The following is a 17,883-nucleotide window of genomic DNA, read 5'->3' on the forward strand; positions in this document are numbered from 1 at the left end:
CTGGATCTCAGTGCAAGTGGCATCATTACATTCCCTGGTTCAAATCCAGGCTGCATCACATCCGGCCGTGATTGTGCGCCGCCCTATGGGACTCCCAATTGGCCCAGCGTCATCCGGGTTTGGTCGGGGTAGGTCGTCATTGTAAATAGGCATTCTGCACTGACTTGACTATTTAAATAAAGGTAGATTTAAAAAAAAAAAAAGTGTGGCAGGGACTCCAGACAATCACGGATTATGAAGGGAAAGCCAGCCACGTTGCGGACTCCGTCCTTCTCCCTGACAACACCTTTGCCTGCTTTGAGAAAAACACTGAGCCGCCACCGCCGCTCACGAGGACTGTGAGCTCTCACTCTCTGTGGCGATGTAAGACATTTTAAGCGGATGCCGCTCAGACAGCATCCCAGGCTGCGTACTCAGAGCATGTGCATCCCAGCTGGCTGGAGGGTTTACAGACATATTCTATCTCTCCATATCCCAGTCTGTTGTCCAAACTTGCTTCCATATGTCCACCATTGTTCCTGTACCCAAGAAAGCCAAGGTAACTGAAATAACTTACTATCACCCCGTGGAACCCACTTCTGTTATCACGAAGAGCTTTTGAGAGATGGTTAAGGACCATATCCCCTCCACCTATCCTCGACACTCTAGACCAGGGTTCCCCAACTGTTGGTCCGGGGGTGGTTTTATTTGGCCCTCCAAGTTTTCTGAGCAACAACAAAAAACGAAATATATATACAGTACCAGTCAAAAGATTGGACACACCTACTCATTCAAGGGTTTTTCTTTATTTTGACTATTTTCTACATTGTAAAATGAAGACATCAAAATTATGAAATAACACATGGAATCATATAGTAACCAAAAAAGTGTGAAACAAATCAGAATATATTTTATATTTTTGAAAGTAGCCACTTGATGACAGCTTTGCACACACTACTGTGTGTGTGTGTGTGTGTGTGTGTGTGTGTGCGTAGATGGATATCTATTGATCAGTGGATCACTTATATATATACATACATACATACATACATACATACATACATACATACATACATACATACATTTAAACTCAGTTTTTCACAATTCCTGACATTTAATCCTAGTAAACATACCCTGTTTTAGGTCAGTTAGGATCACCACTTTATTTTAAGAATGTGAAATGGCAGAATAATAGTAGAGAGAATTATTCATTTCAGCTTTATCACATTCCCAGTGGGTCAGAAGTTTACATACACTCAATTAGTATTTGGTAGCATTGCCTTTAAATTGTTCAACTTGGGTCAAACGTTTCGGGTTGCCTTCCACAAGCTTCCCACAATAAGTTGGGTGAATGTTGGCCCATTCATTCTGACAGAGCTGGTGTAACTGAGTCAGGTTTGTAGGCCTCATTGCTCGCACACACTTTTTCAGTTTTGCCCACAAATTTCTGTAGAATTGAAGTCAGGGCTTTGTGATGGCCACTCCAATACCTTGACTTTGTTTTCCTGAAGCCATTTTGTCACAACTTGGTAAGTATGCTTGGGATCATTGTCCATTTGGAAGACCCATTTGCGACCAAGCTTTAAAACCCTGACTGATATCTTGAGATGTTGCTTCAATATATCCACATCATTTTCCTCCCTCATGATGCTATCTATTTTGTGAAGTGCACCAGTCCCTCCTGCAGCAAAGCACCCCCACAACATGATGCTGCCACCCCCGTGCTTCACGGTTGGGATGGTGTTCTTCGGCTTGCAAGCTTCCCCTTTTTTCCTCCGAACATAACGACGGTCATTATTGCCAAACAGTTCTATTTTCGTGTCATCAGACCAGAGGACATTTCTTCAAAAAGTACAATATTTGTCCCCATGTGCAGTTGCAAACCGAGTCTGGCTTTTTTTATGGCAGTTTTGGAGCAGTGGCTTCTTCCTTGCTGAGTGGCCTTTCAGGTTATGTCGATATAGGGCTTGTTTTTACTGTGGATATAGATACTTTTGTACCTGTTTCCTCCAGCATCATGTCGAGGTCTACAATTTTTTTTCTGGGGTCTTGGCGGATTTCTTTTGATTTTCCCATGATGTCAAGCCAAAAGGCACTGAGTTTGAAGGTAGGCCTTGAAATACATCCACCGGTACACCTCCAATTGACTCAAATGATGTCAATTAGCATATCAGAAGCTTCTAAAACCATGACCTTTTCTAAGCTGTTTAAAGGCGCAGTCAACTTCGTGTATGTAAACTTCTGACCCACGTTTGTCTGTAAACAAATGTAAAAATGACTTCTGTCACGCACAAAGTAGATGTCCTAACCGACTTGCCAAAACTACAGTTTGTTAACAAGAAATTTGTCGAGTGGTTGAAAAACGGTTGTAATTACTCCAACCTAAGTATTTGTAAACTTCTGACTTCAGCTGTGTATTCCAGACTGTGCTCGTTCTGATATTTCTTATTTCTTTTTATTTGGGGGATTTGTGTCTAGTGTTAGGTGTTACTGCTCTGTTTGCTAAAAACATAAGCATTTCTCTGCACCCGCGATAACATATTTGTACACGACTAGGAAAATTGTATTTACTTTATTCTCATTTCTTTTTACGCTTGTCTTCCTCCTTCTGTTTTTCTCCTCCTCTCTCAGTTCCAGTAGCAGACCAGGGGAAACCAGGTGCGACTATCTCTCTCAGCTCCAGTAGCAGACCAGGGGTAACCAGGGGGCGAAGTGAGGGCTACTTTCTCTCTCAGCTCCAGTAGCAGACCAGGGGTAACCAGGGGACGAAGCGAGGGCTACTTTATCTCTCTCAGCTCCAGTAGCAGACCAGGGGTAACCAAGGGGTGAAGCGAGGGCTACTTTCTCTCTCTCAGCTCCAGTAGCAGACCAGGGGTAACCAAGGGGCGAAGCGAGGGCTACTTTATCTCTCTCAGCTCCAGTAGCAGACCAGGGGTAACCAGGGGGCGAAGCGAGGGCTACATTCTCTCTCTCAGCTCCAGTAGCAGACCAGGGGTAACCAGGGGGCGAAGCGAGGGCTACTTTCTCTCTCTCAGCTCCAGTAGCAGACCAGGGGTAACCAAGGGGCGAAGCGAGGGCTACTTTATCTCTCTCAGCTCCAGTAGCAGACCAGGGGTAACCAGGGGACGAAGGGAGGGCTACTTTATCTCTCTCCGCTCCAGTAGCAGACCAGGGGTAACCAGGGGGCGAAGCGAGGGCTACTTTATCAAGGGGTGAAGCGAGGGCTACTTTCTCTCTCTCAGCTCCAGTAGCAGACCAGGGGTAACCAAGGGGCGAAGCGAGGGCTACTTTATCTCTCTCAGCTCCAGTAGCAGACCAGGGGTAACCAGGGGGCGAAGCGAGGGCTACATTCTCTCTCTCAGCTCCAGTAGCAGACCAGGGGTAACCAGGGGGCGAAGCGAGGGCTACATTCTCTCTCTCAGCTCCAGTAGCAGACCAGGGGTAACCAAGGGGCGAAGCGAGGGCTACTTTATCTCTCTCAGCTCCAGTAGCAGACCAGGGGAAACCAGGTGCGACTATCTCTCTCAGCTCCAGTAGCAGACCAGGGGTAACCAGGGGGCGAAGCGAGGGCTACTTTATCAAGGGGTGAAGCGAGGGCTACTGTATCAAGGGGTGAAGCGAGGGCTACTTTCTCTCTCTCAGCTCCAGTAGCAGACCAGGGGTAACCAAGGGGCGAAGCGAGGGCTACTTTATCTCTCTCAGCTCCAGTAGCAGACCAGGGGTAACCAGGGGGCGAAGCGAGGGCTACTTTCTCTCTCTCAGCTCCAGTAGCAGACCAGGGGTAACCAAGGGGCGAAGCGAGGGCTACTTTATCTCTCTCCGCTCCAGTAGCAGACCAGGGGGTGAAGCGAGGGCGACTTTATCTCTCTCAGCTCCAGTAGCAGACCAGGGGTAACCAAGGGGCGAAGCGAGGGCTACTTTATCTCTCTCAGCTCCAGTAACAGACCAGGGGTAACCAAGGGGTGAAGCGAGGGCTACTTTCTCTCTCTCAGCTCTAGTAACAGACCAGGGGTAACCAGGGGACGAAGCGAGGGCTACTTTATCTCTCTCAGCTCCAGTAGCAGACCAGGGGAAACCAGGTGCGACTATCTCTCTCAGCTCCAGTAGCAGACCAGGGGTAACCAGGGGGCGAAGCGAGGGCTACTTTATCAAGGGGTGAAGCGAGGGCTACTTTATCTCTCTCCGCTCCAGTAGCAGACCAGGGGGTGAAGCGAGGGCGACTTTATCTCTCTCAGTTCCAGTAGCAGACCAGGGGTAACCAAGGGGCGAAGCGAGGGCTACTTTATCTCTCTCAGCTCCAGTAACAGACCAGGGGTAACCAAGGGGTGAAGCGAGGGCTACTTTCTCTCTCTCAGCTCCAGTAGCAGACCAGGGGTAACCAGGGGGCGAAGCGAGGGCTACATTCTCTCTCTCAGCTCCAGTAGCAGACCAGGGGTAACCAGGGGGCGAAGCGAGGGCTACATTCTCTCTCTCAGCTCCAGTAGCAGACCAGGGGTAACCAAGGGGCGAAGCGAGGGCTACTTTATCTCTCTCAGCTCCAGTAACAGACCAGGGGTAACCAAGGGGTGAAGCGAGGGCTACTTTATCTCTCTCAGCTCCAGTAACAGACCAGGGGTAACCAGGGGACGAAGCGATGGCTACTTTCTCTCTCTCAGCTCCAGTAGCAGACCAGGGGTAACCAAGGGGCGAAGCGAGGGCTACTTTCTCTCTCTCAGCTCCAGTAACAGACCAGGGGTAACCAGGGGACGAAGCGAGGGCTACTTTATCTCTCTCAGCTCCAGTAGCAGACCAGGGGGTAACCAAGGGGCGAAGCGAGGGCTACTTTATCTCTCTCAGCTCCAGTAGCAGACCAGGGGAAACCAGGTGCGACTATCTCTCTCAGCTCCAGTAGCAGACCAGGGGTAACCAGGGGGCGAAGCGAGGGCTACTTTATCAAGGGGTGAAGCGAGGGCTACTTTATCAAGGGGTGAAGCGAGGGCTACTTTCTCTCTCTCAGCTCCAGTAGCAGACCAGGGGTAACCAAGGGGCGAAGCGAGGGCTACTTTATCTCTCTCAGCTCCAGTAGCAGACCAGGGGTAACCAGGGGGCGAAGCGAGGGCTACTTTCTCTCTCTCAGCTCCAGTAGTAGACCAGGGGTAACCAAGGGGCGAAGCGAGGGCTACTTTATCTCTCTCAGCTCCAGTAGCAGACCAGGGGTAACCAGGGGACGAAGGGAGGGCTACTTTATCTCTCTCCGCTCCAGTAGCAGACCAGGGGGTGAAGCGAGGGCGACTTTATCTCTCTCAGCTCCAGTAGCAGACCAGGGGTAACCAAGGGGCGAAGCGAGGGCTACTTTATCTCTCTCAGCTCCAGTAACAGACCAGGGGTAACCAAGGGGTGAAGCGAGGGCTACTTTCTCTCTCTCAGCTCTAGTAACAGACCAGGGGTAACCAGGGGACGAAGCGAGGGCTACTTTATCTCTCTCAGCTCCAGTAGCAGACCAGGGGTAACCAAGGGGTGAAGCGAGGGCTACTTTATCTCTCTCAGCTCCAGTAGCAGACCAGGGGTAACCAAGGGGCGAAGCGAGGGCTACTTTATCTCTCTCAGCTCCAGTAGCAGACCAGGGGTAACCAAGGGGCGAAGTGAGGGCTACTTTCTCTCTCAGCTCCAGTAGCAGACCAGGGGTAACCAGGGGGCGAAGCGAGGGCTACTTTATCTCTCTCAGCTCCAGTAGCAGACCAGGGGGTAACCAAGGGGCGAAACGAGGGCTACTTTCTCTCTCTCAGCTCCAGTAACAGACCAGGGGTAACCAGGGGACGAAGCGAGGGCTACTTTATCTCTCTCAGCTCCAGTAGCAGACCAGGGGTAACCAAGGGGCGAAGCGAGGGCTACTTTATCTCTCTCAGCTCCAGTAGCAGACCAGGGGTAACCAGGGGGCGAAGCGAGGGCTACTTTATCTCTCTCAGCTCCAGTAGCAGACCAGGGGGTAACCAAGGGGCGAAGCGAGGGCTACTTTCTCTCTCTCAGCTCCAGTAACAGACCAGGGGTAACCAGGGGACGAAGCGAGGGCTACTTTATCTCTCTCAGCTCCAGTAACAGACCAGGGGTAACCAAGGGGTGAAGTGAGGGCTACTTTATCGCTCTCTCTCCATTTGACATCACTTATTCATCACAGTAGCTTTAGCTGAGCCTGCAGCATTTAGAGGCCTCTCCTTTTTCTGTTGTGCTCTGACACACAGCAGAGCACTCACGGCTAGTTGAAGCTCCATTTTAGATCTCGTTATACATGATGTATGCACAGCAAAGCATCCATGTCAAACCTGCCACTGCTGCAAGGTAGAGAGACCAAGTTCACATAACTGTCTGAGGTTTTGTGTCGCAACGGCAAATCTGAAATGGCAAAGTAGTGCACTGCTTAGGCTGAGGGTCAAAGGACCCTTTCCCAGGCTGCGGACTTGTATTCCCTACCACAAGTTTCACGATGATTTACATAGCTGATGAGAATATGAGGTTGGCAATTAGATAATGATATTATTGGTTGTTTCCTTGTTGAATTCAGACACCTGGATGTTGGAGTGAAGAAGCAGGAGAGAGGAGGGGCACACACCAGCGCTCTGCTTCTTGGGGCAGCGCAGACCAGCTCAAAGAGGTACACACTCACTCACGCTTGTGTACGCATACACACACACACACACACACACACACACACACACACACACACACACACACACACACTAAAACACGTCATTAGAAACCCTAACCTTTCGTAAGAAAACACAGCTTGCAGCACTTTCCTAATGACGATTGGACCGAGGTGTTCTCAGATCAACAGTGACAACATACTGTACAGTAGGCCTCCGTGTAAAACTGACGAAATCTGTCATCCTCCTTTAACCCGGACGTAGATTCTGCCAGGTTGAGATGACTTGAAGTTGACATGACGAGTAGAATGTCAATGGGGAACTGCCTACCATCTGCCGTGATATGCCCCCTCCCGCTCGCCACCTTCTAGATATAACTTCCTGTATGACGTCCGCATGCTCAGGGCTTCTCTGTTCTAATGCTGGGTGTCAGAGACGTAGTGCCGGGGCGGGCGGTCGTTGTCTTATCATCCCCTCTCCGCTCCACCCTGGTACTATACGGCCACAGCCAGGGAGGAGGCAGATAACACTATCTATCTCCCTCGCAACTAACCAGAAACTTCCCCTCACAGCAACCAACCGCCAGCCCAGCCATAACCCAACAGGCAATTTATTGACAGAAAAGATAGCCAGGCAGATCTCTCTCTCTCTCTCTCTCTCTCTCTCTCTCTCTCTCAGCCCCTTTCTTTCATTATTTCTGCCTCTCTCTGTTTCTGCCTCTCTCTCTACAATTCAAAGGGCTTTATTGGCATGGTAAACATATGTTTACATTGCCAAAGCAAGTGAAATACAAATTGATGAGTAAACATTACACTCACAAAAGTTTCAAAGGAAGAGACATTTCAAATGTCATTTGGCTATGTACAGTATTATAGTGATGTGCAAATAGTTAAAGTACAAAAGGGAAAATAAATAAACTTAAATATGGGTTGTATTTACAATGGTGTTTGTTCTTCACTAGTTGCCCTTTTCTTGTGGCAGCAGGTCACAAATCTTGCTGCTGTGATGGCACACTGGGATTTCACCCAATGGATATGAGAGTTTGTCAAAATTGGATTTGTTTTTGAATTCTTTGTGGGTCTGTGTAATTTGAGGGAAATATGTGTCTCTAATATGGTCGTATATTTGGCAGGAGGTTAGGAAGTGCAGCTCAGTTTCCACCTCATTTTGTGGGCAGTACGCACAGCCGTTTCTCTCTTGAGAGCCAGGTCTGCCTATAGCGGGCTCTCTCTTGCGCTCTCCCTCTCCCTCCCTAGTTTAGCAGCAAGGACAACAGTTAAAATAGTAGTGCTCAGGCATGTTCCTTATTAATGGTAATGGAGCATGGAGCTGTCGTGCAGAAGGGTTGAGGTCCCCTTCAGTTACACCATGATTGTTCGTAGGCCTATATAACCTCAAGAGGTCCCAGGGTTGTTAAGCAACTGTAATCCTAATCTTATAGACCTCATTATTTACCAACACTTCCTCACTTAACTCTTGTGTTCTTATTTCCTCAGCATTATATAGGATGTACTTGCTCTATTTTCATCCCTGTGTGAAGTGCTGTCCAGCCTAGCTGAATGTCTTAAAACTCTCTCTCTCTCACACACACACACACACACACACACACACACACACACACACACACACACACACACACACACACACACAATAATGTTTTTTAGCTTCTGTGTACTAGCAGAATGTATTTTTAAGTGAATCGCTGGGAAGGTACAGTGAGAGGAGGAGTTCATTTGAGTTAATTTCACCTTTATTTAACCAGGTAGACCAGTTGAGAACAGGTAGTTGGGTGGGATTTTTACAGATGGGCTATGTACAGGGGCAATGACCGGTAAGTTGCTCTGACAGCTGATGCTTGAAGTTAGTGAGGGAGATAAGTCTCCAGCTTCAGTGATTTTTTTTTTTTTTTTTTGTGCAATTTTGTTCCAGTCATTGGCAGCAGAGAACTGGAAGGTCAAAGTAGGAGTTGGCTTCGGGGGTGATCAGTGAAATATACCTGCTGGAGCGCATGCTACGGGTGGGTGCTGCTATGGTGACCAGTGAGCTGAGATAATGCTGAGCTTTTACCTAGCAAAGACTTATAGATGACCTGGGTTTGGCGACGAATATGGAGCGAGGGTCAGCCAACGAGAGCATACAGGTCGCAGTTGTGGGTAGTATATACGGCTTTGGTGACAAAACAGATGGCACTGTGATAGACCACATAGAATTTGCTGAGTAGTGTGTTAGAGCCTATTTTGTAAATGACAACGCCGAAGTCAAGGATCGGTAGGATAGTCAGTTTTACGAGGGTATGTTTGGCAGCATGAGTGAAGGATGCTTTGTTTGCGAAATAGGAAACCGGTTCTAGATTTAATTTTGTATTGGAGATGCTTAATGTGAGTCTGGAAGGAGAGTTTACAGTCTAACCAGACACCTAGGCATTTGTAGTTGTCCACATATTCTAAGTCAGAACCGTCCAGAGTAGTGATGCTAGACGGGCGGGTGCGGGCAGTAATCGGTTGAAGAGCATGCATTTAGTTTTACTTGCATTTAAGAGCAGTTGGAGGCCACGGAAGTGTGTTGTATGGCATTGAAGCTCGTCTGGAGGTTTGTTAACACAGTGTCCAAAGAAGGGCCAGATGTATACAGAATGGTGTCGTCTGCGTGGAGGTGGATCAGAGAATCACCAGCAGCAAGAGCGACATCATTGATGTATACAGAGAAGAGTTGGCCCGAGAATTGAACCCTGTGGCACCCCCAGAGACTGCCAGAGGTCCAGACAACAGGCCCTTCGATTTGACACACTGAACTCTATCTGAGAAGTAGTTGGTGAACCAGGCGAGGCAGCCATTTGAAAAACCAAGGCTTTTGAGTGTGCCGGTATGAATGTGGTGATTTGACAGAGTTGAAATCCTTGGCTAGGTCGATGTAGACTGCTACACAGTACTGTCTTTTATCAATGGCGGTTATGATATCGCTTAGGAGCTTGAGCGTGGCTGAGGTGCACTCATGACCAGCTCAGAAACCAGATGCATAGCGGAGAAGGTACGGTGGGATTCGAAATAGTCTGTGATCTGTTTGTTAACTTGGCTTTTGAAGAATTTGGAAAGGCAGATAGATATTGGTCTGTAAAGTTTGGGTCTAGAGCGTCTCCCCCTTTGAAGAGGGGGATGACCGCGGCAGCATTCAGATCTTTAGGGATCTTAGACGATATGATAGAGAGGTTGAACGGGCTAGTAATAGGGGTTCCAACAATTGCGGTGGATAATTTTAGATAAAGAGGGTCCAGATTGTCTAGCCCAGCTGATTTGTAGGGGTCCAGATTTTGCAACTCTTTCAGAACATCAGCTATCTGGATTTCGGTGAAGGAGAAATGGAGAGGCTTAGGCAAGTTGCTGTGGGGGGTGCAGAACTGTTAACTGGGGTAGGGGTAGCCAGGTGGAAAGCATGGCCAGCTGTAGAAAATGCTTATTGAAAATCTTCATTATCGTAGATTTATCGGTGGTGACAGTGTTTACTAGCATCAGTGCAGTGGGCAGCTGGGAGGAGGTGCTCTTTTTCTTCATGGACTTTACAGTGTCCCAGAACTTTTTGGAGTTTGCTACAGGATGCAAATTTGTGTTTGAAAAAGCTGTCCTTTGCTTTCTTAACTGCCTGTGTATATTGGTTCCTAACTTCCCGGAAAAGTTGCATATCGCCGGGGCTATTTGATGCTAATGGAGTATGCCACAGGATGTTTTTGTGCTGGTCAAGGGCAGTCAGATCTGGAGTGAACCAAGGGCTATATCTGTGCTTAGTTCTAAAATACATTTATGAGGCATGCTTATTTAACCCCGATGAAAAACCATTCAGATTTTCTATTTTTTGAGGTCACTTTCTTTTCAATGGTTTTTAATTGGGAATCCAGATTTCTAAGGGACCTTCTTGCAGTTCCTACCGCTTCCACTGGATGTCACCAGTCTTTAGAAATTGGCTGAGGTTTTTCCTTTGTGTAATGAAGAAGTAGCCCCGTTCAGAACGAGGGTCACTTGTAGTGCACTGTTAGATAGAGGCACGTGACCAGAAAGGTAGCGTCAGGTTGTTTTCTTACTGTATTGAACACAGAGACTACAAAATATCTCAAGTTACCTGTAAACTTTGCCAAAACATTTCAAATTACTTTTGTAATACAACTTTAGGTGTTATTTAACGTAAAAAATCGATAAAATTGAAGACTGGATGTACGCTTTAATTTATGTTTAATTTGAAATGTATGATATCTGAAAATGTAGCTATCTCGACTCTTACTCGTGGATGAACACCTCTCCCTCTCTGTCACGGATGACATGGTTGAAGATGTAATTCGGTGACAGGTGTTTTTATACAACAGCCTTCTGTTTTCTCTTTTCAACTGCCTCTGCATATTTGCCATCAAACGGCAGAATTTGCTACATCTTTTTAGCTATCACACTCTGCTTCCACCGGGCATTCCACTGATTTCAAAACTTGGTCCTCCAGAAAGTGGACCGCAACACTTTTGCAGTTCTTTGTGATATCTTTTAAAAAAGCAGTGTTTGAAAGGATTACCTAGACATACTGACCAGCTCATGTTGTGGACAGAAGCGTGCTACATGACAGACCTATTCCACCTCATCTCTAGGCATGTCCAGTCCATCCATTATCTCAGTCAATCATGGCTAGTGGGCTGTTCTGTCTTTTTCTGTGGCTTAACCAACTAAGCTCGTAAATTAACAATTTTTATTGCATTTACAGATGACATACACGTTTTAAGGCACATGAAAGTTCACATATTCCATAAGGCATTTCTCCCAAAAATGCATTTAGATAAAAAATTCATTAAAATGCCTCTCCTGTGAAGTAGTGACATATGGCCAGTTTCCTGAAACAAGTCGCATATAAGAGCTTGAGTGAGTTGTCAGTATGTGTGTTTGAGTTGGTGTATTCAGGAGCGATGTTGGTGCTAGAATAAAGCAGTTGAGCAACACTGTTTATAGTAATGAAAGAAAAGCCTACATATACTATCTTTATTTTGGGCCCAGCATCATAAGAGAAATTTGTGATGTGCCTATTATCGCCTACTGATTCTTGAGTTATCTGGAAAGCTGACTAACTATTGAGTGCACCAGGCCCACTATGGCTGAAGAAAGTGGATCACATATCAGCCTTTCCATTCAGACAGAGCCTCCTTTGATAAGGACCTGTTAGGCAGGGTGTTTGTGTTGCTATAGTAAAATTACTTGGTGGAAGAGGACAAGTTGAAGGACGGATTGTGAAAATAGCATGTGTTTCTGGTGTAAGAGGGGACCTGTGTTGCTATAGTAAAATTACTGCAATGACTGAGCCTATAATGAGTTGTGTGTAAAGGCACAGGGAAAAGAACATGTCTGGGCTTGTCCTGTCTGGTTGTCGTGAGATGCTATATGCATAAAATAGCTACCAAACAAGGCTATCAATGTGATTTTTGCATAATTTCCAGTCCCCCATATAATGAAAAAATATATTTTCTTTCATTACTTTCTGCTAACCCTCACCTAATTGGAGTAAACTAATGGACAACAATACTTAAGCTTCTACTTCCAGCTTATTCATACTATATACATCTTACGGACACAGTACATTTTTCCATCTCTCATTTTCCATCTCTTATTTATATATATATCTCACCCTTCAGCGACCCACAACCCCTCCCATCGATCTCTAAATAACATCCCATCTTGACTTCTTCTACTTGCCAAATATCTTTCAACTGTGATACTGTATGATGCTTTAACTACAGTTCTGAAAAGCTATTCTCAGAGTTTCCACAGATTCTAAATAATAGATGAACTCCTTTACTAAAAGCACCCAGCAGTGTGATTGTTCAGCCATTCCTTAACCTGCGACCTGAAACAGGCTACATATGGGCAGAACCAAAACAAGTGAAATAATGATTGTTTCTTCACAGCCAAATCTGCAGAGTCGGGATGGTTGTAACCCCCATATACATAACATTCTATTGGTTGCAAGAATTTAGTATAATTAAAATGGAAGAACTCAGTTTTGAATCCAGCGTTGTTTTGTGTGTCAGTTCATAAACCCTGTGCCATGGAATCTGCACATCAGAAATCTCTTCCCAACTATTTAGCAACCTCTACGGCACAGCTGTCAACTTCTTGGTCCTTAAATGGAACTGGTATACGTTCCTATTTATATATATTTTTTCAATTTTGGTCTTTAATGCAGGGCCGACCGACAACTTCCACTAGCCTTCATTTTTGCAGTAATGCTGCAATCAGCTGGTTATAATTGTGGATAGAGCAGACATTTCATATATTGTTGGTAGATGCATTGGTCACAACTCACCCAGTGCCATGTATGATATAATTAACAAAGACTATATATATATATTTTTATCAATTAGTATATTTGCAGTAATACTTTTCTAGTGGATTAAACTGAAATTGCAACCAGCTTTCTATGGCTTGTTTTAAAAATAGTGATGTTTTAGAGATTTCATTTTCAAATAACCAAAAGTGAGGGGTTGCGTTTTGAAGAAATGGAAAATGAGGGTGAGCCATTCTTACTAGGGTGAGCCATTCTTACTAGGGTGAGCCATTCTTACTAGGGTGAGCCATTCTTACTAGGGTGAGCCATTGTTACTAATCTGCTGGAAAACCCGTTTGGATTTAGGTTGAACTTTTGTATGACTGAAGCCTTGAGAGGTTCAATTCTTTAATATTCAATAACTGTAGCCCTCTGAATTCATATGAATTATATAAATATGCCTGTTTTTAATTTTGTCTGACTTGCCGTTCCAAATAAAGTGGAACATTGTTTTGCTAATAACATTGTTTTTAACAAGTTGGCCGGTGTTGGCACGCCATCAGTCAATAGGTCAACTTGGATGTGACTAAAGAATTCATCAGGGTGATTTTTCCACAAATGGACAAGTTTTTACCTTTCCATGGTAGCAAGATCTTACCTATTTTTGCTAACTTTCTATTAAAATGTATTGTATTGAGCATTTATTTATTTTGGGATATGAATACAGAGTATGTCCACTTACCCATCAGACCATTTTATTTGTAAACTACACTGTAATGTAACATTTTTATCATTTAGTAATCCAATATGTAATATGGTACGCTTCTCATAGTTCGGTTTGTAATCCAAAGTGGTTTGAGAAATGATGTAGATCCTGAGGCTGTGCAGGGATCAATATTGTGGATTTAAAAGAAAACGTCATCAGCGTACAATGTCACGTTTGTTTTTAGGCCCAGGATTTTAGCCCCTTGATATTATTGTTGGATCTGATTTTAATAGTTATCAAATAGATATGCCGGTAGTGGACAACCTTGTTTACTCCTCATGACAGTTTTTAACACTTTCTGAGAAGTAGCCATTATTTACACCTGTGGTTACGATACATAAGCAACTATTCATCTGATTTGCCATTAACTGTACTGTGCTTCTATCTGACACACAAAAGGCCCCCACTTGTCTGAGAGTTTAAAATACTCTTTTAGCAATTGAAACTTCCCTCTGTGGGCTAATATGAATGCAGAATTATGAAGACTTATAGATGTGGGTCAAAGATATACCTAGAGCCACACAGGACTGGAGTTCTAGCCCTTTAGTCCTTATTGGTCAGAGCCAATACACAGTCATCTTTTCTGTTAGATGCACAGTCTGTGGGTCTTTCAAAGGTTTGAACAGCACTATGCAAATGAAAGACATTACATTGTAAATGGCCTTTTTATGTGTGTTTTAAAAAATATATATTTATGGATTCTTCCTTTAGCGATTTGATCGATGACTAGCCTGCAAGATAGTCTGAAAGGAATGTCTCCTTTTAGATGTACCTTGGGACTGCACAGCTCCAGCTATATATGTAATCTGATTCATTCATTACTGAAGCTGTCTGCCCTGAGCTATGGTGACCCCTGGTGGAAATATGGGGTTATGTCAAAACGTGATAAGATTTAATTGGCGACATTACATGAGACAGAGGTTCATCTGTTAACATGTTACTGTTCCTTTCTCTCTCTTTCCCCGTGTTTATTTTCTCTTTCCTTTGTCTCTGTCTTTACTCTCCCTCTCTTTTCCTCTCCCTCTTTCCACTTCCTTTCCTCCTCCTCCTCCTCCTCCTCCTCCTCCTCCTCTGTTCTCCTCAGCAGATAGCCAAGCTCCGGCAGCAGCTGCGTGGCGGTAGTAAGCAGCAGCAGGGAGGTCGTCCGTCTCAAAGAGACAAAGACGGCTCATCTCCTTTACAGGGACCTATCAACACCATCATCAACACCACATCCGACCAAGCACAGGTAAGGCACAATACTGCCATCCAGACTTGGGTTTATATTTATTGATTTATTTGAGTCATGCTTTAGGGGAATGCGTGATTTAGCTTGCTGAACGGAATGGAATCAAGGCAATCGACCCGAAAGTGCAAACCAAACACACCAGGGAAGCTTAATCACCAGAACTCTGCTTATATGTGTAATATTGTGGTTTTGTTTTTGAATGTCTGCGATTTGTGTCCCTGGTCCCTGCAGTGGTCCTGCATGTCTAAGTCGTCCCCGATGTCCAACATGACGGTGCCCAAGTCGTCCATCACCAGAGTACCCAGCAGCATGGAGGGAATCAACCACGAGCTGGAGAAGGTCTTCATCAGAGACAACAACGGAGAGAAGGAGGAGCTCAAGGTGAGGGGATGGACTGTTAGATGCATCCAATCACATATTTACAATATGCACTCTCACACAATACTAGCAGTGGCCACTCGCAGTCAAGCATGACATCAGTCATGGGCTGCATGTGTCAATGTGTAGTTCATATATCGTCTATAAGCAGAATTACTATCTTTACTCAATTAGCCACAAAATCACTACTTTGAAAGTGACTGTTTTCTTGAAACTGTGCCGTACCATTTTCTCTACATTTAGAGTTTGGAACTTGAAACTCGTGTGTCTGGAGGGAGCTGAGAAGACATGCACACAACCACTCATGCGCCTGCTGTGCCACTGGAAATCCTATTACTTGCCGTACTCAATGACGAGACAACTCTTTTTCCCCTCACTCCTCGCCCTCCCCCAGGTGTTGGAGGTACCAGACGGGCGGCGAGCCCCATTCCCCCCCCAGCAGCGCAGCAGCAGTACCCGTAGCGTGGACACACAGAACCCCTCTGCCCCCGGCCGCTCCAGCAGTAGTTCCAGCCTATCCCCCTGTCCCTCTCCTGCCTGCCCCCCGGGATCCGGCTCACACGGGGGCAGCCCTTACTCCACCGACGATCTGCTCTACGACAGGGATAAAGGTAGGACTGTCAGGGTGCTCTCTCAGACCTGGGGCAAGGCCTCCATTGGACATCCTACCGTTGTGCAAGGCTCTGAACTCCCAACGTGGACTGTGTGTCTTGTCCGGGGACTGTAGAGTAATCTTCTTTTCTGTCCCTTTCTGACCATTGTCTCGGTCTACAGACAGTGGCAGTAGCTCTCCCCTGCCAAAGTTTGCCTCGTCTCCTAAACCCAACAACAGCTATATGTTCAAGAGAGAACCCCCAGAGGGCTGTGAGAAGATCAAGGTGTTTGAGGAAATGAGGTAAGCACCACAAGAGACCAGGGATCTTTTAGGATCTCTTTTATCACACCAAAGTGGTTAATACTGAAGGTCAGTTATATATATATAAATAAATATATATATATATATATATATATACACACACATGTCATGAAAGGAGTTTCTACACCGTCTCTTACTTTTCTCTTGTCTGTCCAGCTCCAGGCAGTCAGCGTCCGTCCCGCTCTTCTCCTGCCCCGACAAGAACAAGGTCAACTTCATCTCCACCGGCTCCGCCTTCTGCCCTGTCAGACTGACCCCCGGCGCCCTGCACCTCTCTGTGACCTCTCACCCCGACGACGACCCCGAGGCCGGCCCCAGCTCAATGATATCAGCATTCTGCCGCGTCCTCCCCACTCAGGTCCACACCTCCACCAGTACAGACGACGCTCCCACCCCCGAGGAGGCTGCCACTCCAACGCCCACCTCGCCACAAGAGACTGACCCCCAGACAGACTGCCTGGCCATCAGCTAGACATGGGCAGAGCTGGCCTCTGACACGTGGTTCTGGTTCTTCTTCTTCTGAATAATATGATTATTACGCCCCCAGTATCATCAGCATCACTGAAGTCCTGTCTCTTTTGCTAAAGGACCTCCTCTTCTCTCAGTCTCTGCTGAACTCTAAACACTGCATGGCGTAGCATTAGCAACATGTCCCAGGCGGCAACAACAACAACAACAAACGGAGAAAACAAAGACAAGTCTACCACATGTTCCTAGCGTATTCCTAAGGCACTGTTCCTGTCAGGGATAGACATGATGATCTTTAACAGCATGTAAAAACTAGAGATGCTGGATGATGTCATTGGGTGGATGGGAATAAAATGAGACACTTTGGATGGGGGGGGCATGCATTTTAAACCAGTAGTGTGTTTAAGATTAAAGACATGCTCCTGTACTTTGGAGACCAAGAAAATCTTTTTTTTTAACTGGTTGTGTCAATGTGTGGTTCATACATATTCATAGTCTATAATCAGAATTACTGTCTAAACTCAATTAGCCTTGAAATCCCTAGTTTGAAAGCGACTCTTTTCTTGAAGCTTTGCAGCGACATTTTCTCTTATTTCCCCCCACTTGGGCCAGCCCCATAGCGAGTTCTAGCCAATGAGCTTCAGCACCTCACATTTCAACCACGTTATCCAATGAGGTTGAAAGGTGGGCATAACTGTTGACTGAGTGACGCACACCGAGAGTGAGTGAGTGACGCACACCGAGAGTGAGTGAGTGACGCACACCGAGAGTGAGTGAGTGACGCACACCGAGAGTGAGTGAGTGACGCACACCGAGAGTGAGTGAGTGACGCACACCGAGAGTGAGTGAGTGACGCACACCGAGAGTGAGTGAGTGACGCACACCGAGAGTGAGTGGTGAGTGAGTGGTGAGTGACGCACACCGAGAGGAGTGTGGAGAGTGGTGGTGGTGACGCACACCGAGAGTGAGTGAGTGAGTGAGTGACGCACACCGAGAGTGAGTGAGTGAGTGACGCACACCGAGAGTGAGTGAGTGAGTGAGTGACGCACACCGAGAGTGAGTGGTGAGTCACACCGAGAGTGAGTGAGTGACGCACACCGAGAGTGAGTGAGTGAGTGAGTGACGCACACCGAGAGTGAGTGAGTGAGTGACGCACACAGAGAGTGAGTGAGTGAGTGAGTGACGCACACAGAGAGTGAGTGAGTGAGTGAGTGACGCACACAGAGAGTGAGTGAGTGAGTGA

The 17,883-nt window shown here is 46.2% G+C and overlaps 1 protein-coding gene across 3 annotated transcripts in view; it reads left to right on the forward strand.

The window, feature by feature from the left end:
* LOC118399514 (glucocorticoid-induced transcript 1 protein-like) overlaps positions 1 to 17,067 on the forward strand; it is a 42,845-nt gene extending 25,778 nt beyond the window's left edge. For 2 of the 3 annotated variants that reach the window (XM_052472239.1, XM_035795649.2), the window contains exons 3-8: positions 6,518 to 6,607; positions 14,738 to 14,878; positions 15,110 to 15,259; positions 15,651 to 15,867; positions 16,031 to 16,151; positions 16,329 to 17,067. In XM_052472239.1, the coding sequence (XP_052328199.1) occupies positions 6,518 to 6,607; positions 14,738 to 14,878; positions 15,110 to 15,259; positions 15,651 to 15,867; positions 16,031 to 16,151; positions 16,329 to 16,644 (1,035 nt within the window). In that variant the 3' untranslated portion in view covers positions 16,645 to 17,067. The remainder of the gene's footprint in view (positions 1 to 6,517; positions 6,608 to 14,737; positions 14,879 to 15,109; positions 15,260 to 15,650; positions 15,868 to 16,030; positions 16,152 to 16,328) is intronic. The other variant, XM_035795651.2, reaches the window with a different exon arrangement.
* Positions 17,068 to 17,883: the final 816 nt, after the last annotated feature.

This window comes from Oncorhynchus keta, chromosome 20 (genome assembly GCF_023373465.1).
Source record: "Oncorhynchus keta strain PuntledgeMale-10-30-2019 chromosome 20, Oket_V2, whole genome shotgun sequence".
Classification (NCBI taxonomy): Eukaryota; Metazoa; Chordata; class Actinopteri; order Salmoniformes; family Salmonidae; genus Oncorhynchus; species Oncorhynchus keta.